This window comes from Hyalella azteca, unplaced genomic scaffold (genome assembly GCF_000764305.2).
Source record: "Hyalella azteca isolate HAZT.00-mixed unplaced genomic scaffold, Hazt_2.0.2 contig4677, whole genome shotgun sequence".
Taxonomy (NCBI): Eukaryota; Metazoa; Arthropoda; class Malacostraca; order Amphipoda; family Hyalellidae; genus Hyalella; species Hyalella azteca.
In genome coordinates this window covers 87628-114160 of record NW_025934888.1, presented here as the reverse complement: position 1 = coordinate 114160, position 26533 = coordinate 87628, and the positions used below count along the sequence as shown (strand labels likewise).

General features: G+C 39.2%; 1 protein-coding gene across 1 annotated transcript; it reads right to left on the bottom strand.

The window, feature by feature from the left end:
* Window positions 1-942: 942 nt before the first annotated feature.
* LOC125177768 lies at window positions 943-21457 on the bottom strand. Its single transcript, XM_047880144.1, has 2 exons — window positions 21255-21457; window positions 943-6306 (listed from the first exon to the last, which is right to left on the bottom strand). The coding sequence occupies exon 2, from the start codon at window positions 6302-6304 to the stop codon at window positions 2411-2413; it is 3894 nt and encodes a 1297-aa protein (XP_047736100.1). The 5' UTR covers window positions 6305-6306; window positions 21255-21457; the 3' UTR covers window positions 943-2410.
* Between the last annotated feature and the right edge of the window lie 5076 nt (window positions 21458-26533).

The following is a 26533-nucleotide window of genomic DNA, read 5'->3' as shown; positions in this document are numbered from 1 at the left end:
ATTTGCCAGTTCAAACTAAAAATATTGTTCGATATATTGAAAAAACTAATAAGAAAATTGCGAATAAAACAAATTCTCTGGTCTTCAATGAAACCTGCTTGAAAGAAGAAATTCTGCCAACCTATACTAATTTCTGTAGAAGTGTCCCAATTTATACCAAGAAGAAACAGAAATTCTACCGTGCACATGATACTAAGCAACGGAATCATCAGCTAACCAAGAATAATTAAGTAACATAGACGACTAACGGGACTAGTAAATTAATGTTCCTTCAGCGACGACTAGAATTCAAACGAGTTCTGTCACTTGCAAAAAAGGAGCAGCATAACGTTTAATAAATCTATTTATTATACGGTGCTCACGTTGCGACGTAGTCGCTGTTTTCAGATGCATAATCTTTTTCTTGTTGGCTGGAGGGCAGATCAAGTGAATGCTCGTTCGCATGGCAGTCCGTTCTGTGGCGGAATCTCCATTTGGGATGGAGAGGGTATAACTCAAAGCTCTACAATTAGTAAGCCTATTCAACTACAAAAATTATTTCAGTTTAAATTCTAAAGTGTCACCGTGGATTTCGAGACAGGTTTGATTCGGTGCCCTTTATCAGTTCTAAAGATGATCATAAGCATTATATAATGACATGTATGAATGTAGTTGCTGCAAGTTATTCACGCGTAGTTACACACACTGCTTATCTCTTACAAAAAACCATAATTGTTGTTGTTATATCAAAGGTCCTCACGCATGGAGCAGCGCAGAAAAGTCGGCATAAAATGCGTTGTCGCACTGTCAAATTTAGACATTTTTAGACTGCATTACTACTGCTTTTGTGAATTAAAAAGCATACAAGTGCAAAAAAAAAAAACAGAGATTTCGTCGCCATTAGTTAAAATCCTTTGACAGCTACAAATTAAAAATAAGGTTAATCATTTCTGTTGTACGGACCAATTTAAATGTATATAATTAAGAGTAATTAAAAGTTATAAATAATGCAGGAAATATATCCACTCAGCTATGATATAGTACATACGTAAACAAGTATGACAACAAATATTAATTCTAATCACCTAGTAACAATGAACGATTTAATGATCTCTCAGTAACAGTAACAACATCAACAAGAGTGAAACTTCCAAGGCAAATACACAAGTAACAATTATTTCTACGTCTAATATTCCTCTCCCATGTTACTGCATTTCTTCACACGATGTGACGTCAAATACGCGGTATATGTGATAGCTTTCTAAAATATAAAAGATCGCGTTATGTCTGCACATTATCACATTCATTATTTTTCACATCAAACGTCAACGGTTGACGTTTCCAGGATGTAAAATGAAACGCTGCCTTCATCAATATCGTTAGTGAATGAAAAATAAAGTAGAAAGTAAAGCCATTTTCACTTTTTTCGCATAGCGATCAAACTGTTGAAAATGAACATCAGTTGTCGACACTTTGTTGCGTCAAGATATTTGTGTTTGGCCGCTGTTCTCAATGTTCACAGAACGTAACGGCTAGTACAAACGTCTCGTATGGCTTGCTTTACTTACTGTAGCCTCTACCGCACAAACGTTACAGGAGCGTTCCAAACCAACACCATGGAGATAGGAAGCAAGCAAGCAAGCAAGTGACAAAGAAGAGTGTCCAATGTCTTTGACCTTCTAATGTCTTTGAGGTGTAACGAAAGACCACGGCAACTACGGCTGATTTCTTAACTGAAATGAAGTACATTTAATGCTACTAACAATCGACATTTGCGTCAGAATGACACACACATTTTCGACATTTTCAATCAGAATGGTTATCGGTCATCTCGAATTTGTTCTTCGTCGATTTGGATGGAATACATCAGCATGGAAATACAGGGAGAGTTGATGTGCTGCTGAAGACAAGTTAAATGACTGTAACCCTGTCCTGACGGCAGCGGGCCGCTCGAGAGGTGTCACGACACGCCTGCGGTAAGCTGGCTACGATTCTTTAGCCGTTTATTGGTGTGTCCTCGTGGTCGAAATTTGGCGTGTGCGTAAATCGGGTAGTGTTTGCTGAAGGCGGAATCGGTTTTTATAGTTGAAAACAGTCACTGCTAAAGAAAATGAAATGAAAAGAACAAAAAAAAAAATTTTCGTGCGCCTACTAGTGAAATGTCTTGCAATAAATTGATTGAATTATTTAATAAAGAATTGTTGAATGACGTAGGAGCAGGAGCTACTTTTCTAGAAACACATCACTCTTGGCTGAAATAATCTAAATGTGTCATTTACCACTAAACGAGCACAATTACAAACGCTTGCAATCCTATTTTTTCTAGGAAACTACCTAAAATGTCTCAAGTCTCAAGATGTCTTACGACTTAAAATAGCCTTAGATTTATCCTGCAACAAGAGTATTGTCAACTAATGGTTTAATTTTTGATTTAAAGTGATATATCGAACTGTTTACACACATCATCTGCTACCACGAGCCAATCAGGCACTTCTTCTGTTTTACTGGAATAAGCAGCAGCCAGAGCAGCAATTTTGCCCTGAAGAGAAGGCTGGGTGGGGCTGAGGGATGCCCTAATATCTGCCGTGTTAGGACCGCAGAGATCCTGGCCTAGCAGACAGAGCTTTCGATGCGGCATATCATTGCCGTTAAGCCGTCCAGGATCGACATCCTCACGATCATCAGCTTCCGCCGAATGATTTTCTTCTTCCGGAGTCTGACACGAAATACCTTGGTTTTGGAGTCCAGAGACTGTTCCGCTGTCTTCTTGACAATCATATAAACTATTACAAAAAGAAGCTTGCGCAGTGTGTGGCAAGTTTGGTGTCTGATCCGTCGTTACTCCAGACACTGTCTGCGACTTTCTTGTCAATCTATCACAGGATTTTTCTACATCAGAAGTCTCCAACGACGCTGCCTGTTGATGGCCTACAACTGTACTGTAACCGCATAGCTCGTCATAGCTTGCGGGGAGTAGATTATCGGAAACGATGGCTGGCATTACAGGCGAGGGCTTCAAAGAAAGTGGCTCGAGGGATTCCCTTTGAGGATCTTTTTCAGGGGATGCGGTTGAATTAGCCAATCGCACTTCTTCTGATGCAAATGCTGCATTATAACTAAAATGGCCAGATGTATTTTTATCTGGTATTGAGTTTCCAGTTTGATATGAATTCCATGATAACAAAGACAGAGTGTGATTTTCGCTGTCGTCACTTTTCAGTGAATTATTAATAAAATGTAAAGTATTCGATGCCGCTTTTCCTTTATTCGAGTTGAATGGGCTTTCGAAAAAATCGTCGTCACTGTCCAGTGCTTCAGCGGCTGGATTCAATTCGTGGTTACTCAGATGACCATTGCTTGTACGGTGATAATCTCTCGGGTTTGACTCGGCAAAGAGTATGCTTCCATTGTCAGAGAATTTTTTTACCTCTTTCTGAGATGAAATTTCATCGTCTTGCTTTTTGTCTGAAATTTCATTAGCAGTGTCGATGCCAACCGGAAGTTCTGATAGCGCATTTCCTTTTTTAAAGTGCGTAGTATTGTCCTGCAAATGCGAAGCTGTGTCATTATTTTCAAGTTTTTTTACTGCCAAACATTCTGAATCAAGAGCGGCTGTTAATGTAACCGGGGATAATCTGTTAGAAAAATCTGTTCTGTCTGAATGATTGGGCAAACGGGCTTGAATGTCGTCTCGAGCCTCCGGACTTTCTTGAGTTTTATCTTCGTTCGTCTCAAGTAAATCTGATTTTGGGTGGCATGCAGGTTCTGAAGAATAAAGCAGTGACTGGTCTGTTTTGTTGTCGTAGTTTTCAGGGGAAACTGTCGTACGTTTAGTATTGGACGTATCATTACATTGCAGAGAATCTAACGGTGGTAAATACAAAACGTTTGGCACACATTGTGTTTCGCATTCTTGATCATCTTCATGGCCACATTCAATGGTATTAAAGAAAGGACTTGTGAAGCCCAAAGCTTGAACAACCTCCTCCCAGGTTTTAGCATTTTCTAATATTTTTGTCGACTGATCTCTGATCCCGCACTCAGTTAAAATTTGACTAGCCCATTTAGCCTCGAGGATTTCGTCATGAGACAGCCATCTGACCCCCTCTCTAGAGTCTTTAGTTTTATCTAAGACTTCACGCAAGTGCAAGGCCTCTGCAGGCAAAATTAAATAATTTTCCTCTAAATCTTTTACTTCATTGCACTTTTTCTCAAGCCTTGATCCTCCAACCTGACTGGTATCTTCAATAAATTTAACATTTCCTTTCTTATAGCCTGACCCGACAGAAGGTTCAGGATGATTGCTCTTACTATCTTCCGTGTCTTCTTGACCGACTCCAAATTTATTTTTAATATAAATAGCTATAACATCAAATTGTTTTCTTGAAACATGCATATATTTTCGTCTATATAGATCCAGTAAAGTTGTGATTGCATACTCGCTGTAGATTCCAACTTCTTTAATTTCTTGCATAATCTCATGTTTGATTTTTTCTGAGATATCTTCGTCCTCGATTTTGATTATATTTTCAACTTCTTGCTGGTCTACAGTGACCTTTCTTTTCACATCCCCTTGTTTCTTCTGGTGCTGCATGTGCTTTTCTCTGTGATGAAGTTTATGCTGCAATGACTTGAGTTTCAGGTTTTTAGGGCCATCAGGAGTCGGCCCTCTGCTCCCAGTGTAAGCGCTGTCCACACTAGCTTCTGCATGGTCTCCCAAGTTCGTTTTCAATGGGCTAGAAGCATTCATGTTCACGTCTAAGGCACATTCTGAAATCTCGTTCTCGCTTTCGTAGCAAGTGTCTTCGGCTTCTGTGTTATTCGTGGTATTGGTTAAATTTTCTTCTATCGTCGAACTCTTTTGTTCATCAGTTTGCGGCGTGTCTGCCAGTAAAGTTCCACAATACTTATTTTGATTCTGGCCAACAACTTTTTTGTCTGCAAATAAATTCTTTCTAATTGACATTTCCTTTTTTTCCATCAATTGGCATCCCGAATCTTTCCTTAAGATCCGTGGTTTGTATGGCTCAAGTTTTGTGAAACATCTTTCGTGTGTCACTAGCAAATCACTAGATTTTGAACGGGTTCGTAACCTGCCATTGCCATGCGATGTAATAATATGAGAAAAACTCTGCTTGTGATCACTTTCATCGAATCTTTTCGAAATAATCCAAGTTTGACAGCTTCGTGGGCTCGTTTTTCTTTCTTTACTACTACTGCCTCTCGACGGTCTAAGAGTGGAATAATCTCTTTGAGAACTAAGAATTTTACGTTTCTTTTGTTCGACAATTTCTGAAAGTACTTCTTCGACTTTCTTTAGAAATGCTGCATTTTCAACAGTGGAGTAAGTTTTGTCAAGTTTTATCACATCGGTGTTTTGCGGTCTGTTAAGGATCGTATCGTTTTTCTCTGCAAGAATCTGATCGTTTAAAGTATGGACGGCTGAGGTTATTGGCCTTGAGTGGGAAGAAGCCTTCAATGTGGCTGCCTTCGCTGATTTCGATCGCTGCTGACTATCTTTGGCGGCACGTGAGATTCTCATCTTCGATGAAGAACCGGATAATGATGAACTTGAGGATCGAATTTGACTGGAATAATTTGAGTTGTTTTGAAAATGTTTTCCTCTTTGATGGCCCAATGGTCTTCCAAATCTTGTATCTATAACACTAGTCTCAAGTTCCGACGAAGACGACTGGGAAAGTGTCCTAAGCGAAACACTTTTGTTTCCATCCAACTCGGCGGTTTTCGACTTGAATTTAACCCGACCCTTTTGAGGATGGAAAACAGCGTCGTCGCTGCTACTTCCACTGAAATCGGGAGTGTTCTTAACTTTGGGCTTTGTGCCACTGTTGGGTGGGGCTTCTGCTTCAACAAGGTTTTTGGATTGTTTAGCTGAACTCAAGTCTGACAAAGAGGCGACAGCGGAAGGGAATTTCGACACTTCTAGGGAATCACGGGGGACAGTCATGGTTTCATCCAAAGATTTGTTCCTTACGAAGTGGTGTTTTGAACTTGTCTTCGCGAGCTTCTTTGCTTGTTGCGCGCTTTGGTCGACAGCAAAGAGTGGTGTCATCATAATACACGATGATGTGCTCACTAACAAAACTATAATTTGAGCGCAAAATATTAAGCTGACAGACTCAGGGCCCTTGAACAAAAGCTCGCTGTCAACAACTAAACATGAAAAATATTCGAGTCGCTGCTCGCATGGTAATGCGAGTCTGAAGCTGCAGTGACCGGGGCCAGTCAGAGGAGATAGGCGAGAGGAGACGAAGAGGGCGATGGTTCGGTGAAGCTCCTGACGATGGAAGTGCACGGCGACCATATCTGAGAGAAGAAAACAAAACTATTAGACTTGATTTACACGTCATGCTAGATATCTCTTGTCTTTCAGATACTCTAAATAGCTCTTGTCTTTCAGATACTAATTAGAATGTGATAAACCCAATTAGCCATGAAAAGTAGAAGCGGAGTAGAAGGATTTCCTGGTACAATTTCAATATGACCGAGATAAGGAAAAATATAACTTGAAGCTCGTCCGAGTTTTATGAACTCGCTCCGTTAGTATCTGAAATCCACTGCGCGAGTTTAAATACCAAAATTTACTTTTCAAGTCCCGTTGTTCGTGCCTATCTAACAAAGAGCAGACGCTCCTCCAATTTGGAAGAGCTGAAAATTGTTGACTGTCCCAATAGAGATAAATTTTATTCAGCTACGACGAGAGACGCTGGGGTGGAGGGCAAGTGTTTTTCCCTGTTGCCGTGTAATAAGGTTCTAAGTTTATGACTAAATATCTGTTGAATTATTTCAATGTACAATGACTAAATATCTGTTGAATTATTTCAATGTACAATCTTGTTGACCATAATTATCGCACTTAATAATCAGGAATATTGGATTAATCACGCACAGTCAGTATGATGATAATCGTGGAAGGTTTTTTTTTGCAAGCAAGATTAACTTTAAATGGCATTATAATTAGTCATGTCGTCTGACTTAAACCTCCAGAATCGTCGAGTTCTTAATAAAGAACGCTCAATGTTTTTCGACATCTGTCCAGGGAAATGCGTGGGACCAGCGTAGAAATGTGAAATGTGAGGGCGCACCGTAGAAATTAGAAATGTGAGGGACCAGCGTAGAAATGAAAAATGTGTGGGAATAGCGTAGAAATGAGAAATGTGTGGGACCAGCGTACGTAGAAAGACCAGTTACCCTCACATTATTGAAACTTATAAAAAACCGACTTTTTCCGAAGAACGCACCGTCTCATGAAAAGCGAAAGTATTTTAAGATATCGAACATATACAAAAATTTTAGCCATCAAAGATATATTAATTCAATAGGCCAGCAAAGCCAGAGAATTTTGTCTGACTTTTGCCAGCAAACAACTCAACCGGCGCGAGTGCAGCGGTGAGACTCCTCAATTTTGTTCCAATTCTTCCCCAGGCGGATTGCCAAGGTAGCTTCTCTATGAAAGCGCTCTGAAAAAATCTTTAATCAACAAAATACGCTTAGTCACGAACATCGATTGCTTTCTGGTCCCAGTATCAATTGAGAGTATATATAGTTCCTATGACCGCTATTCGTTTCTGCATTCAGAAGAGGCATACTCGTGTGCAAGAGAAGAGGTCGATCGAGGCGATATATTTACCCGCCCACTATAAACTGTAATTGCCACGATGTGAAAAGTTGCATGATAGTTTTTTGGCGGCAAATGAAGTATAGTTATTGAATAAGCTTTTAGTTATTAATTAAATTAGTTTTAGAAATTACAATCCGCACGGTACGTTTTTTAGCGATTTCTGTGAATAATACAAAATGCTCTCAAAGTTTTTACAAACAGAGAATTGTCTAAAAATTTTCTAAAAAATTACAAAATTTATATAATTTTACTGACCTTTTTCATCCTTGTCACTTTAAAACAATGCAAACACATCGGCAAAATATTGCACTACTCGCAGAAAACTTTAAGACTTCCTCGTACATTCCGCTAACTCAAAGAAAGAAAAGAGGTCGGCAATACTCGCCGAAGTTCAGCACTGGGCGCTATTGCTGAGCGAGAAATTGCCACAGCCTCAGATTCTCGGCCAACATCTCTGTATCCTGCCACAGCCTCAGATTCTCGGCCAACATCTCTGTATCCTGCCACAGCCTCAGATTCTCGGCCAACATCTCTGTATCCTAAATCTCATCTTTACGAATTGTGTCCGCGAGCCAGCGATCTAGGATACCCTTGACGCAGCACTAGTGGGTTGCTGCTGAAGATAACAAACTTGATTGTTACAAATGATAATCCAATGGCTAGGTCTAAATTACAAGAGGCCATGAAATATTGGGGAATTTCAAGATTCCCTAATTTAAATTTTAGCGATTGTAATCCGAACTTGAGAAATTATTGGGATCTACCAAAGACTTTGATTTGCAGTATAATTTATCCTGCCGGTTCACTCCATGAAATTAATTTTTTTGCCACCGCGTTCATGCGAATGAGTTATCATGTAAAAGTGAACTGCTGGTTCCTCAAATATAATAGTTATTCAGTAATTGACTTTGAAGGCATGATCTAAACACTATCAAATTTCATTATGCAAGCATTTTTTTTTAATTTTATCATTTTTCGGCATAAATAGTAGGGATTCATCGTAGAGTTACAATGAGATTTTTCAGGCATTTTTACTGCGATTACTTCAGTCAAGACCATTCAAATGACTGTGATGCATTGGAATGCAAGCTCAGCAAAATTAAATAAGTTCAATAATAGTATATCAGGCAATATAAATAACAGGTCTTTGAATAATCTCTGAATTGCATAAAAGGCAATATACAAAACTGCTCTTTGAATGACATCAATGTCTACAGTTTTTCATTGTATCAAAACTTCCGTCATTATGAAAAAATGGTCCATGGTGTGCAGCCTCATAACCTGGAATGGTTTAATCAGTTGTGCTATCAACAAGAAAAAAGAGTAGATTGAATTAAATGTTAATTCGATGAGAAAGTCCAACAACATTTTTTCCATGTCTGAAGGAACGATTCAAGTTGGCGGCATATTAATTTAATCAAATTTTTCATTTAGAAATCAAGCAACGCATTCACCGTAGCAGCAACAAGATTATCGTGTTGCCGAAGAAGCAGAGTTTGGGGTGATATCAGAGGCATGGTTAGGCTTTGCGGCTTTTAAATTGCAAAAAAAGTCTCATGTGCTCACATGACGCAAAAGTTGGCCGTCGAGTGTCCTGAGCTCAATAACTTTCCAAAAGAATTCTCATATCGATGTGACTGATACTAGAGAATGCAAGAGAAGCTTTGAAGTGACTTTTTGAAAGGCATCATTCAGCGACACGTATAGTTTATAAGCAAAGAAAACGCCAAGTAAGATCACCATATCTTCAGTGAAACGTTTTGGAGACCAGCTCCATCATCAGTTCTAATTTTTCAAAGTACGAGTACCATCAACAGGAGAAATCAAAATAAACACGAAAATGAATAAAGCCTATATAAGACAAGGAAACCACAAATGAACATAAAACTCAACGATTTGCAATTTCTAGAGTAGTATGAGAACTGTACGCATCATTGAGACAAGGATTCCGTTAAAAAATTTCATACTCCCAAATCCTCAAGTTTTCTGATTCTAAAATCTTAACGTACATCATGCAGTGCTCAGCAGCACTAGCTAAGTGAATGCGCTGCAAACCATAACGTCTGATCCTGTCGTGTCTTGTTATTGTCGCGGTACAAACTCAATGAAAAGAAAATAAATGAAGCCAACAAAGCTTGTCGTCTCATGAGCGTGCTACAGCAATAACATCACTTCGTTAAGGATTTCAAGTGCAGTAGTGCAAGCAGCCTTGTAATGTGAACAAATAAGCGTAAGCCTCTTCTCCAGATGTCAGCGTTTCGATACCATTGAATGCATACGCAAGAGAAGAAAATAATCTGAAGTGGTCGGAGCCATTGTAATGAAATCATTTCCATTTCCTCTGCACTGCCCAGCATTGTGCGCTCGTTGGTTAGAGATTTTAATTTAAACCAGTTTAGTCATTTGATTAGGAGTTTGAAGCAACATGAATATAGTGCTGCTGTTTACAATGTTGCAGATAACACAATTGCAAATATGTCTCAAATATTCAGACGTAAATGATCTAAATAATCAAAATCTTCATTTATTTTAAAAAAGGTGGTCCTTGCTATAGGACGGGCCTAATACAACTCATATTTATCATTCGCTTGCAGAAGTTAGCGCTACCGCACTGGTCCTAAGTTGATTAACTTGGTGAGCAATTTGCGAACGTAGCCAGCACGGCGGAAATTTGTACGTCTTGGCATTTACAAAGAGGACAAAGCCAGTTGGGAGTCGCACGTCTTAACACGATTTAGGCTTCATTCCAGCGCGGGATGCCACAGCAGGCTTTATAATCTAATGTTAGCGTCTCCACAGCTTTCTAAATCCCTTAGACAGAAGATACATCACAAGTCCACGATGAGAAACTCAGTTTAAATTTGCGTAATTAGTTAATAATAGTCGGAAATACTTCAAATTACTCGTCCTAGGCATTTAAAATAATTGATGCTACTACCGGTTGAAGCTGAGCCCGTGAAATGAAAAGTCGAAAATAGTACAATTAGTCCTATTCTGAAGGTTTTAGTATAGTAGCGAGCGTACCGTACATTAAAAGGTCTTTTACAGGACATATAGATCGCCCATTAAGAGGCCAGCGAAAGTCTAGAGCGAATTGCGCCAATCACGAAAAAATTAATCGAAAATGTGAGGAGTCGAAATGATTGCGCATGGTGAGCGCGTCGCGTTATGAAGAGGATGACTGACAGAAATGATAAAACTAACTCGCTCTGTTTTACGTGTTTTCTCAATTATAAAAGTTTTAAGTGGTGATCGTTTCGTTTCAGAACGCTTGAGAACTTTTCAGCATTTCTTTTAAATTCTTTACAAATATTTGAGGCATGTATTGCATTTCTGTGGAAGCTGGGGAATAGTTCATTAAAGAAGCAGAAAAAAGAAATAGAGGTTGAAGTTTAGTTTCTGGTGCAGAAGTAATTTTTTATGATAGAATACGATTGGTATCAAACCAACACAAGGTTTGGAATAAGGGGAATGGAACACAACGTATTCATCATCAAGCAAGCGTAATCACAATTTTCTCGTCCAGCTGCGAAGAGTCACACCAAAAACTTCATGTACATTGCCCCGCTCGATGGGTCTGAATCTGCGACAAAGCGCCCCGTTTCAATATTTGGTCATCGCACTCAACCTGATGGCTGTAATAAAAGATGTGTAATGCCAGGCGTCAAACGATAACAAAATGCAAGGATTAAATAGCTGGTAAATGAATATACGGCCGCATGGAGCGACAAGAGGACGAACATAATGGATATTTGGAGCGCACGACTTAACCTGGCCATTTCAAAGGATGCGAGGTGATGCATGATAGATTTTCGGCAGCTGCATGGTACCGTAAAGAACGTAAACTCTTCCTTTCTATTGCCTAAAAATTGTTTTGACTTTCAAGCCATGGTCTGCGGACCTTAGTAAATAAAGGCCTATGTATAGGTAATCTATACTTACTACCTAGGCCCTTATATACATGTATATTGCTAACAAAATCAATGATTACTAAATGTGTCGACAAAAGGTTGATAAACGTAGTCGTAAAGCGCAATCAATAATACAAATACATATCAACAAGAAAAGCGTTAATTTTTCTGACAATAAATAATAAACGTAGTCGTATTACGACAACAAATTAATTCGGATTAGATCGTTTCGTACGGTAGTTAAGCGAAATGTCTCGTTGCATCTAACAACTTTGCAAGTTCAGACGAAGTGGACTATTACAATTAATTCAAAACCGTGTCAAAGTCTTCACATAAGATCGAAGCAAAGTGTTTATGAGAAAGGAAGTCCTCAAGTTTCTCATTGAATTAGTCGGGTCCTTACTTTTTCGAAATTGTTGTCGACTCAAACAATAGATTCAAATTAAAAACATGAAAGGAAACGAGAAGCTAAAACGATTGATAACATCTTGGAGAGAAGGCATGTAATTCGAGCTTTTATTGCCCGATGACAATCATGCATGTCAGTGTATCGGTGTGGAGCGTCAACCTTGGCCAGGAGATCGTAGTGAATACGAGCGAGAAAGAAGCGCCTGCATGGAACTGAAGAAAGCTTTTGGCCAGCATCCAGAATCATTAGTTCGGAGGTGGCATTGGGGCAGGGAAGAGGCAAGGGAGAGGCAGGCGGTGTTTGAACTGCAGTCAGTGAGGGTGGGCGGGTTGTTTAGAACGCTCATGGATAAAGTTCAGTCAGAGAGTGAAATTAAGTGAAAGAAGATTATTAAAAAGTAAGAATAATAATAAAAGTGAGAATAATTAATAATAACCAAGAACTGCCTATGTTTAGATTCAATTAGCTATGGAATGGTACAACGGAACTCAACACATCTCTTATCACCAAAGACTCGCTTGTTTCATCAAATAGAAGAGGCTTCTGTTGTTTGCAACGAAAATCTGAGCGAATTGGAGAACTAGCGATGAGGAATGTTAATTAAGAATGCCGTGAATGCAAAGAACAACGTAAGTTTTGATTATACGAGAAGATCAGGAATGTGAAGAATGTCGGGAATATAAAGAACAACGTACTTTTCAGACCATTTTCTCATTTATGGAAAAAAATGCACTATTGTGCTCGCAAATGTCCGTCCGTCCGTCTGTCCGTGACCTCAAGTTTTCGTCGACGAGAAAATGCGCTCTCTGTCACTCACTGCAGTGAGTACTGAGTTAGGTACCTATATTTTTTTGGTTATACAAGGAGATAAGGAATGTGCATAATATCGGGAATATACAGAACAACGTACGTTTTGATTTTACGACGAGATTAGGAATTTACAGAATGTCGGGAATGTAAAGGACAACTTACGTTTTGATTATACGAGATTAGGAATGTACTGTACAGAATGTCGGTAATGTAAAAATCAACTAACGTTTTGATTATACGAGAAGATTAGGAATGTACAGAATGTCGGGAATGTAAAGAACAACTTAAGTTTTGATTAAAAGAGGAGATTAGGAATGTGCAGAATGTCGGGAATGTAAAGAGCAACACGTTTTTATTATACGAGGAGATTAGGCAGCTACGACGTTTGGTGTTATTTTTTTACGAAATAAAACCGAAAAATGCTGTGGTAGTTTTGAGAAGTGCTGACTCGGGTAGCGGCCATCACTTGGAGGTCGAGGCACACGCCAAGCAGCTTTAGTGTAAACGATCTCAGTTGAATTTGCAGTAAATGGGTAGTATTTGCAGTCACTGCTTCTGTAGTATTTGCAGTCACTGCCTCGGTAGTATTTGCCGTCACTGCCTCGGTAGCATTTGCAGTCACTGACTCGGTAGCATTTGCAGTCACTGCCTCGGTAGTATTTGCAGTCACTGCCTCGGTAGCATTTGCAGTCACTGCCTCGATGGCATTTGCAGCCACTGCCTCGGTAGTATTTGTAGTCATTGCCTCAATATTTGCAGTCACTGCCTCGGTAGCATTTACTGTCACTGCCTCGGTAGCATTTGCAGTCACTGCCTCGGTAGCATTTGCAGTCACTGCCTCGGTAGTATTTGCAGTCACTGCCTCGGTAGCATTTGCAGTCACTGCCTTGATATCATTTGCAGTCACTGCCTCGAGAGCATATTTGCTAAGTTAGCTAATGGAACGGACCTTTTTTCAGCTGCTGAAGATCGTCCAGCTAACATTTGCTGCACGCGTAGAGTATATATATATATATAATGTCGCGCGACCTTTTACTTCAGAGCTGAAAATCGCCTCTGCTATATTTTCAGCCACAGTTGAAGTGACGAAATTATTTATTGCAGATTGTCTTGGTTCCCTCCTCGGAAACCGGCATGATGGCGAGATTTTTTCTATGGCAGCCAATCGTTTGCTTCTTTTATAATAGAACTATAAAATAGTTCTATTCTTGATATATTCAAGGAAACTTGTTAGAATATATTCTAGAAAACTTTGCTACTTATCACGATATGTCATTGAGGGACTTCTGTTGTACATCATGCGGTATTGAATGTAGAAATGATTTATATTCCAGAAGTTGAATATTGCCTTTCTTCACATTACTACAGCAGTTGATGTGAAAACCTTGCAGCAGTATAGTGGCTATTCAGATATATTATTCAGATATATTACATATTCAAGACAGAAATTGTCATTAATTTTACACAGCAATAACGTCCATCGCTCTGAAGATTAATTCGAACAAAGAGACCGGCAAAGCCCATGATTGGATCCATTGACTTCAATCAGAAGTTTAGCTCCGAGTCCTGCCGCTGAACCACTGGACTCTAACAAGCCGTCTGCAGCTCGGTCTTTCCTTCGTCACGCATCAGCAAGACGAACGTCATGAATTTATATAGAATTTAAAATTAATCGAAGAGATTATATTGAAATTGTAAAAAAGGGAGTTTCATCATCATATAGGCGAAGAGCAAAAGCGTGATAAAGACTTAACTCCACGGAAACTTGGTTACTGGCAATTGAACGCTAATCTAATGAATGCCTGATAATTAATATAATGCCGATAAGTTTGAGGCTAAGAAATTTTAAGTATAGTAGTAGTAGTAGTAGTATATTGGTTTGCTAGCGCTTCAGCTAGCAAGCTATTTCGCACCGGAGGTCAAAATATACCATCGCCAGCGAAGCGGAAGGTCTCAATTATTCAAAATCTGAAATTGTTCTTCACCCACAAGGGGCGGAAGGTCTCAGTTGTCCAGCCCGCCAAAGCTAGCTCAAAAGAAGCAGCGTTAGCATCTCAAAGAGACGAAATGACAAAGAGGGACAGGTGACAAGCAACAGAAACTAAGACACTCAAACAAGAGGTCGCTTACACGGGACGTTGGCCGCCCGCATGAGAGAGAGAAGGGAAATGTAAGGAATCCTACCTACATAATAACTTAATGTAAGGAATCCTACATTTATGTAAGGAATCCTACATTTATGTAAGGAACCTACATAATAACTTAACCCCACAACTGAGACTTGCAGTCAGACACCGCGAGCTCAGCGGTGGGGCGCTCAGGAACAATTCCCCTAGGAGCGCGAAATCCCATAGGACTTCTGACGAGCACAGACACAGGTCAGAAGTCCCCCCCCCCTGAGGGGTTAGAAATTTTAAGTATGTGCCTCTTATTATTTGGGATTGTGGCTATCATTATTTGGGAATGTGGCTATTATCATTTGGGAATGTAATTATTATTATTTAGGAAAGTGACTCTTATCATCCATGATCCAAGTTTGTGGCTCTTATTATTTGGGCGTTCACTTATTTGGGTCTTATTTTTTGGATAGCTGCAAATAATATAAGACACATTTGGGTCTCATTATTTGGGAGAGGCTCTTATCGTTCAAATTTGCGGCTGACATGTCCGTGGCTTTTATCATTCAAGTCCAAGTCTTTTATTATTCAGATCCCAGGATCTTAATGTAAAATGTAAAAATGGTTCTCTCAAATGGAAAATAGTAATTTACGACTCTTCTCTAATTTTGAAATCTATTAAACTGAAGAACTGTTCGAAGAATTAAAGCAGAAGCTGCTTCTGTGCACATACTGGCTGCATGTCCTGCCATAAACTTTGTCTCATTAGCATGGTTCCTTTAGAACCCTTCAGAAGGCTTCTCGACTCTCAATTGCCTCAATAACAAATTTGTGTTTATATTCATTATGCGATTCTCTCAGCGCAAGCTATTTCGTTAGCAGTCAAGTTCACATTAACTTTGACAGCTAATGGTTACGTGTACAAGTGAAGTTTAATTTAAATCGTTCCGTGGATACGCCGAATTCAGGAGCCTCACGCAAGCAGGTATTGAGTGAAATAATTACTCTCCTTCCTCCTCAATGTTTCAGGTAAAATACTTGTTGAATTTTATTTTATCATTCTAAAAACGTTGAATATTTTTACGACTCAAAGGTTTACTGAGGAGCGACGGGGTCTTAATGGTTACGTGTACAAGTGAAGTTTAATTTAAATCGCTAAGTGGATACACCGAATTCAGGCGTTTCATGCAACCAGGTATTGCGGGAAACAATTATTGTCCGGCCTACGCAATATTTCAGGTAAAAAACTTGTCAAATTTTATCAATTTTAAAAAACATTGAATATTTTTACGATCAAATATTTGCTGAGGAGCGACGGGGTCTGTTGGATGTGCATTATCGCATTTTCAACTGCTAATTTCAAAGATGCGATAAACCAGAAGTAGCGTGATACAGAGATTCAAATTATTGATACTTATAAAAATCGAAAAACAAGTGCAGAAATTTCGTTTCGTTATAAAATTAAAACCTGTTGTGACAGCGCCACTAAACGTGTAATTCGTATATACGATAATACAAGTTTTTTAATCCTAGGGATATATAATAAAATTAATAAATGAACTAAAAATACCGTTAATAAAATAATAAATAACCAACGAGAGGTTCAACTCGGCTCAAGTTCGCCAAAAAATTCGATGTCGTCAAAGCCGGTAAAAGCTCCGAACTTTAGATGGGTTTCCTAAGGCCCAGTTTTTAAGACCGTATGGGCGTCAGGCGAGAGGCTACAAGAAAGGCTTGGCGGTGATCCTCGAGAGCATAAACTTGTCAGTTGCTTGACGCAAATGGCTTCAAAGACAACTCAGGGCCTCCCGTCGTAAAGTTACAATTTGATAGACCGCCACAACTCTATGACAGTAGGGACGTGCACCTGAAAAAATCGTATGACTTTCAGAACGCAGTTATAGATTTATGTTTAACGCCTGCCATGAAGTTTTTAAAAATAATTGTTTTAACTTTGACACTATGTAGCATCACTTTAACTTGAGTAGCTTGAAGCCAAACTATCAGGATCAATATTTTCACGAAAGATGTTTACTAGACAAATGCTATAGAATTTTACAATTGCTTCAGCTTAAAAATTCATTCACAGCACCAATATTTCTTTCGAAAGACCGGAGACACATAGTTGAAGACAGGAAATTGCAGAGCTTAGTGCAAATTGCACATNGTGCCGCTTTTCCGCAACAACACCATGATGCTGTTGTATTTAGTATTTTCACTATGCATGTACTAAACATAACAAATTGTCATAAAAGAACAAATTTAAGTTTTCCTTATCCAATTAAGTAGTGGACATGAATTTCGGGGCGCTGATTCAAGCAACCAGCAAATGAGATAAATGTATGAATTTTATCATCCTTATCCACCTATTTACTGTCTGTGCACAGTAACAAAAATACGCGAACTTTACATGATAACCGTAATCACCAAGAAAAAATTGTAAAATATAATGTGCATTAAGTGTGCGAATTTTTTTTTGCAAGCTATTTTTGCCAAGTAAATGAACCATATTCTCATAGGAAACGTCGTTTTTCAATGAAGATATTGTGAATTTACTTGGCGTTTTCCTTTGCTTTCAAATTTTTTGTGAGCTTGCGATTTGAGCTCACTAGATATTATAAGTGCTATTAACGAGAGAATAATTATAAATAAGAGAATATAAGTATTATATAGATATAAATAAGAAAATATAATTATAATATTAAAAGAGAATATAAGTGCTATTGAACGAAAATGTGAATGAAGAGACTCAGAAAACGAGAAGAGCAGCTGCAATCAATTATCAGGCCCGCTAATTAGGAGGCTCTGAATAATACAGGGGCGATCGAAGAGCAGCGTGAGGGCGCTGCACTAAACCTCGGCAACGTCACTGCACAGTGGACCTCCGTTCTAGATTTGTGTGGCATATGGATAATAAATGGACTATTGTCCATTTACGATGTTTTTAAAATGAATTTAAACGTGAATGAGGCTGCTAGAGAAGGATTTTGTTCAGAATGACCCGCTCATCTAATGATGGAATCTAGTGTTCTGTGAGAACTCCTTCTAGGTTGCATCACTCACATTCACTCAGTTATCTCTCGAGAACTCCGAGCCTTCGTCGTCTCGAGTGAGACGAGGAGGGTGTGAGTGATAAAAGATAGAGGCTATCGAGATGCAAAGCAGTCTCTCAAGCGAGACAGTAAGAAAAACAAATAAATCTGCGCCAGAATGCATTCTTGGAAGCCATACAGGACGGGGCCGCAGGCGCGGAATGGAAAGCTCAAACTTGAGTTTTTTATTAATTTTTTTCAGGTTGCGAGCGAAAACCTGAACCTTACCAGTCATTTAAATTAGGCTTTCAAGAACCCTTGATTGGTTACTGGTACAGAATAGCAATGCAGTCATTAAAAATTAAGAAGTAGCATTGCCTTAGCAATTTTTTTAATTGTCTCAGAGTGTTTCAGCATTTGGATGAAGCTTTATTGAGAGCAGATGAAGCATTATTTCTGGAGAAGTATTCCTCATTTTATTTCGGACGCCTGTGCATGCCAAATTAGTCGAGCATTGATTGCATACATTGATTGAGCTCAGAGTAATGGTCTTCTCATTAGAAAAGTTGTAAGACCGATAAGATTCAGAGTAATGGTCAGCTCATTGGAAAAGTTGCATGACCGATAAGAAAATAAATTGTCCTGAACGCGATCCTCCGCGATCAATCCAACAAGATAAAAACTTGCAGGTCAAGAAGGGCAAAGATTTTACCGATTTTAGTATCTCTGCATGTTTTTAAACAGAAACCTTATTTCAATAACGTGTAGTGTCCCCTCGAAATTGTAAATTAATTGGTATTTGTGTTCCGTTGTCGTCTTCATGTCATTTAGGTTTTGATATTTATTCGTGTATATTTGGATTTTCACTGCTGTTTGTACTGGCTTTCTCAAAAATTGCTTAGAACTGGTGATGGAGCTCGAGTCCAAAACCTTTTCATGAAGATATGCTGAATTCACTTTTTTGAATTTAAATTCATGGTGAAATTGCGATTTAAGCAGACTAATGATACAAGGAAAGTATAAATGAACGAGTTATTTCTTAGCTAAAAGAGCAATGAGGCAGAGAGCTTGAGTTGCTCTTGCCAACGAGTCATGCATAATAATTTATACTAAATGTAAAATTAAAATATTTAATTCCTTAGTATAGTATATTTCAAGAGGTGCTTGTATCTAATCCTGCTATGTTTAAACAACCAAAAAACACCAGGTTGAATTAAAACAATTTAAATACCTACGCAACAGTTCGAACAGTAATATTAGTCTTGCTTACGCTATAATTTACTGCAATATCTGATGAAATACACTCGACAGTCGACATCCAAAGGAAATTTGACACAATTTTATACGAATTTATCTTTTTACATGAGGCAGTAACGGAACTCTGAATAGCATCGCTGCATGGCTAGTAGGCTCTTATTCGCTCGTCGGAGACAAGCTGCTGGACTTTTTGGCCAAACATAAAAAGAAACTCACGGGTTCATTTGTCCTCGAGATGAGGGCAAAGGTGTATTTGCGAAGTTCTAGTTGAAGTACAAGTGGAAACCCTCCACACACGCGTGTCGTGTAGTTGCGACAACTCGGGCGAGTAGATGTGGTTGAGAACAGCCCAACCCTTTACCTCCCCGTACCTAATCCCAAGGCTGCGAGGCTCGTAAACTTTCCAGCGCAATTATTTCTACAGCACAGCAAATCATCTATAAGTTTCGGCGGTCGCTTTTATAAAGCTTTCTAAGTTGAAATAGCGCAAACTTCAACCTTACTAATTATAAAAACTTTGAGATTACTGCAAAAGTCCTCAAAACGAGGGCCTACTACGAAATTTTGGGCGTTTATCAGGTCCCCTTCTCAATCCAGTCGTCCCTCCTTAATATATGAGGACAATTGAGGTTTTGGATACGAAATAAAATGTAAGTCTATGAACACTATTGAATGAACTTTTTCATTATTAAATTATTCGAATACATTATTCGAATATTAAAAAATATTCGAATGAATTAAATAAGTTTTTTAATCATTATAAAATGTTTGATAAAAGGTTCTGCACGACTATTAGAAGTGAGAATACTACCTTCACAAATCACAAATGCGACAGTTACAAAGCAGCATAATATTACCAACGATAAGGCTGTAATTAAGAGATAAATTAACGATGTGCCAACTCATGGACGTGACAAATTTACGAAAAGCTAAATAAACGAAATTTATAATCAACGAGACAAAATTTATAATCAACTATAATTCTTGCGATACAAAGTGAATCGCAAATGTATCGCAGAAGAGCGCCACCTGTGCGAGTGCAGGTGGCAAGTCGCGTCTGTCATTCAGCTTATCGATTTTGGCGGTCTGTGCGTGCGAGCCCTCGTGCGGTGACTCCAGTTACCTGACCGTCGCATTCATTTCTCCGTGGACTATCAGCGTCACTCTTCAGGGATAAGCCTCGGTCGACGCACATTTCTTCTCGTCACTACGAAAACCAAATCAGAATGAATGAAAATGCGAGAGTTAAGGGAGAGAATATTTAGGTTGTATAACTGGTACGCGTGGGAAAATGTAGCGAATACATACCGCGATTAGAGCTAACTAAGGCCAACAGTTTCGACTGCAAAGAGATTGTCGTTCCTCACTCCACAAGTGTACACTTCTCGTGGTATTTTCGACAAATTCGAGGCTGACCTATCATGCAAACTTCTGATAAAGAAATTAATTAAACTTTATTTACAAGCTGCGCTGCTTAGGAAAGCCCCGTATATTTTTTTAGCAGATTAGAGTTAGTCGTGGACTCGTGGTCAGGATTAAGGTGAAGCCGCTGTTCATTGACGGTATGCAGCACAGTCACTGAGTCAGTAGTGACTATGCAGTATATATGATATATGGTATATGATAGTATACATGGGTTGTTATACACCATGTATAACAACCCACTCGCGACGGTATTTATTAGTTCACATCAACTCCACAGAAATAATAAAGATTACATTGCGTAGAAGAAAGACTGCGAAATTCCCAAACCATTAACACGTTACTGGCGTCATAAGACCTATTTTAGGTGGGTTGCAGCCTCCCGAAAATATTCTTAAGCCCTAAATAATTTCATATTCATTTATTAAAATTACTATTGTTGGTAAAAAATATGCCGACAAATTCGACGTAGTGTGTCCTGAATATGTTTTCATCGCTCTAAAGACCAAAGTCTAAACATATAATAATTCCTAATTTCCTATGTTGGTTGGCATTAGCGTATTAAAAAGTTCTCAGCTTTTGTGAAGTTAAACGTTCGCTCACATCCTGTTCATTTCATGGGCACTTGGTCCTTAAAAATAAGTGATGCCCCGGAACACGATACGAGTTACTTACCTAACTGACATGGTGAGCAGTGCGCATACTAGGCGAGTGGTATGCTAGTTGTACATCCACCATCACAAAGTTGTGCTTGCTGTCAGACGCTGTCTTCGTAGAACGGTTTATTAGAAGGTTCTGGTCTGTTTTGTGGACGAGAAACACTTCACCCTACCAAACAAATTAAGTAAAAGTTTGAAAAATTTTGGTTCAGCAAAGTAGCTTGCTGATAATTGAAAAAAACACGTAAATTAGACAGCCAAGAAAAATTATCATCAAGATTAGTTCGTTATGCAAAATGGATCGGTGACAAACGATGGATTTGTAGCTCAGAACACAGAACAATTTTTTGTGCCTGGAACATTCACTTACAAATCACCAAAATGAGTCAGTACTATAGTAATACAGAACTAACTAGTAAGTGGCCAGTGATCGCTCGTTAGTTGGTTCTTGCACTGTCGTTGGGCTGACTAGCAACGAAGCAAGTGTTACGTATTCATTGATATAAATCGATGCGCGTGATTGATTACATACTGCACAAATCACAATCAGATATCGAAGTAAATTGTTACAGAAAACAATTGACAAAATTATTGAAGTATTTTGATGAAGGGACAAACGTAGGACTGTCACAAGGTCACATGATAAGAGAGAGCAGAAACGGCTGCTACACCCACAACGAACGCACCAGAGTAGACACTGACCCCGGCGATGAGTGGCGACCCTAACTTTCGCACGATTCTAAAAGTTGCCAGACGCTGCTTTCTTTTGACCTTACGGCACACTTGAATGGAAGGGCATTTAAAGATGCATTATGGAAAGGAATTTAAAGATGCCTGTTATGCCTTTTGGCCCGCAATGTCACTGTCAGTTCGACGAGCTATATTATCCTTTTGATGGCAGCCCATGCGATACTGTGGCAAGAAGTGCATCGTACCACTCAGATTTACATCACGTATGCGCCATGAGACGAACATATAAGATAACGAATTTCTTGAAATGGTCAACGTTTCAAGTTGTTGGGGATAAAACAGAATAGAGTCAGTACTTCAGATGAAATGGACAGTGCGGGTATTTTTTTAGGTAAATCTTTATTCGCGTTAGCGATTCTCTCCATGATTCAAGTTTCAGCTGGTGTTCGACACACAAGAGGGTAATTTACTTCTTTATTTCACTTTTCCGTCTCTTCCATCACGAAGCCCTCAGTAGTCAGAATTGATCATTTTTGCAGATATTTGTCAATCATAAGGATGTCACACTGTTGTGCGAGGTTCCAACTTTTGCGGCGCACTGCAGCGACTGCACGGTACGGTACTAGTGTACTAGTGCCAAGTCGTCCTTCCAAATTTATTAACAGCGAATACCGATCATCGGTGTTTTAGCCAAGATATTGCAGATAATTACACATGTCTAAGTTCGCATTTTAATTATGTTGTTTTAATTAAATCTCATCAAATAAGAAAGCTGGTAATTACAATTCGTAAGGTGCTTCAACAATTCAAACGTGATTTGCAATTTCTTTTAACTTTTAATAAGAGTGATGTTCCACTTTTAAACAAAATAAATTAGATTTGATTGATAATAGGTGTCTTTATATTTCTTGCAAATGCAGGTCATCGTCAATGTCCTTCATAAATTTGGTCAGTTCCCCGACTACAAAGGAAAGATGAGGGGCTACATTTTCACCGTGTCAGATGAGTCAGTTATGTTTGTGAGATTTATGTAGTTCGTAATCGTTATGAGTATGAAAATGAACGTAAGATCATGTTCACAGTGTTCTATCAAAACGAAAATGCGCTGAAAAAAGCGACGTGGCGCTCACTCAATGCGATTTTTACTGCCAAGTAGTATGCGTGTCCACAAATATTGTCGATGTTACAGAGCATTTTAACCGCCATCGCGATTCGAGAAAGCAGCCTCGGGATAGTTTTGACGTGAGTTCCGCGCTATCTACAAATGCGGAAAATATATGCTATAAACTTGTAAATTCACTATTGAAGGATGAATTAATTATATTCGTTGTAAAATTACTTTCCAACATAATTTGATTACCTGTGAAAGTAGGGTAGTGAACATTTAATCAACAGGATAGGAATATTTCAACCCAAAGGGTTCGCGTTTGTTTGCGTTTGTTTGGAGGTTAGGCGATGAGCACGAACGTAGCATGTTGCCTCAAACATGGTTCTACTAGTTCAACCATGGCCTCAAAGAAGTTCAAGTCATTTCAGTGACTCATGCTTCATACATAAAAATGGTCATAATTAATGGTCATAACTTTATTAAGGGAATGAATTTATAGAAAGCAATGAAACATTGATTTGAATAAGGTAAATTTGTGACGCAATCATCGTTGAGAAATTGCAGGAGCCTGCTAAATGTGTACAGGATTGATATATGCGTCAGCAAGGACAAGATTGATAAGTTGGCGCTCAAAAAAATTGGGCTCTGCGAACAATTCCGAAAACGATATATTAGTCGAATTTTAGTCTTGATTCGCGTTGAATATTTACATTTATTCCGTTAAATAAAAAAAATTTATGATAAATTTGCAGAAATAAAGTAAGTAAATTTACGGACTAGTGGGAATTGTCATTTTCTGTCGTGCAACCTCAATCAATTGTGCCCATTATTTTCGCAGCGATTGTTGGGTAAGCGAAACTTCCGGATGTATAAAACATAGATAATTTTAGGATTGTAACTTCACGTACGAATAAATGACGATACTGGAAGCGTCTGCAAACTAAACTAGCAATTTACGAAGCAGAAAGCAATGCGATTAATTGAAAGAAAAATGATCGAATGATTACATGGTTGGCCTTTACCAGTGTAGTGGCCTACCCGTTTTTTTTTGTTTCACGCGCATTTTTAATGCAATTTGCATGGAGCATTCCGGTGCATTAATATTTAATTAAATAATTAAAATTAAATTCATTTGCTTCTCCGAATTAATCTTTTACCTAGGAGGTGAATCAGAGGCAGTACAATTGCATATGATCAGTGGCCTAAGTATGGCGCGGTGGTGATGCTGAACTAACATTCAAGGAAGTAACGCATTATTGAACATTACTACGGGCCTTGAAAAGTTCAGTACATACGACAGATTGTCTTACCTAGTCTATAGGCGCTAGCGGCTAGCGTAGTGCCGTAGTAGCGTTCTCACTTCTGCGTTCAGACGGTCAGTAGCAAACTGGTGTTCGCGAAGTGTGGTGCGTACGATAGATGATGGGACACCTGGCTTAATACTGATTTGCCTGCTCATGGCTTATGACTATAAGTCGATACTTAGTCGTCGGGTTTAACACCGAGTCAGAATAGTGAATAGGCTGCCTTTAGGCCCTTTACATTGTGAAATGAGTTGCAATTATAGTTACGATCACTTACGAACTCGTGACATTGGGAGACACTCTGACACCGTATCATTAGATATTTTGAATTGATATAATACCTATCTTTGGCTATATCTCGTGCAAAAATAAGATATTTTAATCTCCTGATTCTGAATGTTAATGTCTGTTTTTTTATACCGAGCCAAATGAAGAGCTACTGAGTGGGTTACCTTTCCGCCATCTACTTTGCTGGGCAACTACAACGAAATGTTCTGTTCAGCAGCGGAGGGCCGGAGGCGATTAGTTAAACATATGCTATCCAAATCGAGGAATTTCTTCGAAAGTTAAACCGTCAAGACTTGAATATTCAAAGAACATATTGCTAACTCTTAAGTAGTTCTCACTGATTTTCAGTCCGGTGCAGGTGAAGTCCAATTAACGATGAACGTTCACTCACCAATCGGTATCACATATGCGCCGGGCAGCACTCATACTGTACCTACCTAAGTGAGTTTCTTGGTCAAGTGCATGTCAGCGTCTGTAGTGGCTTTAGGCTAGTTGAGTGGCGAAGTAATGATACCGGAAAGCATTAGGCACCACAATCAAAGTTCGTAATACATGCATACGTTTCGGAATAAAAGAGGTGATGTTAGAAAGATTTTGAAGTAGGATTCTGTTACTCTTAGTGTTGTCATTTATTTTTTCGGCGTATGGGAAAATTGATACAAGTAATTATGATCTTACCGAGCTGCCATCGAAAATTCGAAATTCTAGCAACTATGTGATCCTAGCTACCACTTTGGCTGATTTATTGTTGGTACGGAAATATCAGACAGTAAACTACGGAATGTAAATGGCGGAAAATCAACCGTTCGGTCTTGGATTCATACGATAAAGAAATAACATATTTTGATGAATAAAAAATCGCATCAAGTTGGATAGTTGACACTATTTTAACTCCGGATGAAATATTTAACATATTTTCTGTATCATAATAAGATAGCTTAGTTTTGGTTGGAACGATCAAATATTTGTCTGATAGTAATTCATATAAATAAGTGACATACCTAGAACATTGGATTTGAAGCTACACTACTGTATAACCCGCGTCGATCTCATGATCTCGCACTCACTCCAATCACTCATTGATTGGCCCTCGTACGTCTGTGTTGCAATTACGCTGTCAAACTAGGCGTTGATGTTGCTCCAGACTTCCCACTGAGCAGCTGTTGTTGCCCCAGACTTCCCACTTAGCAGCTGCTGTTGCTCCATGCTCCCCACTGAGCAGCTGCTGTTGCCCCAGACTTCCCACTGAGCAGCTGCTGTTGCTCCAGACTTCCCACTGAGCAGCTGCTGTTGCTCCAGACTTCTCACTGAGCAGCTGCTGTTGCTCCAGACTTCCCACTGAGCAGCTGTTGTTGCTCCAGACTTCACACTGAGCAGCTGCTGTTGCTCCAGACTTCCCACTGAGCAGCTGCTGATGCCCCAGACTTCCCACTGAGCAGCTGCTGTTGCCCCAGACTTCCCACTGAGCAGCTGCTGTTGCTCCATACTTCCCACTGAGCAGCTGCTGTTGCTTGCTGTTGCTCCAGACTTCCCATTGAGCAGCTGCTGTTGCTCCAGACTTCCCATTGAGCAGCTGCTGTTGCTCCAGACTTCCCAATGAGCAGCTGATGTTGCTTCTGGCGGTTACTGTAATTCATTTATTTCTCAGGCTCTCAAGAAATGCTGGCTACGCAGTGCTTAAGAAATTATAGGGAGGTACCTCTAGCCAAATTTAATATGGCTCATGAATGGATTGTGTCGAGTGATCTGGCTAGTTTCGTGCCGTGTTTAGTAGCTACTTCGTGTCATTCCTGTTTGTCAAAATAATTACCAAGGAGACGGCGCTACTATCAATTCATCAATGTAGTCATCACTTCATTCCTCCCTTCTTTATAAGCAACTATGAATTGCTTCTAGTAAATAACA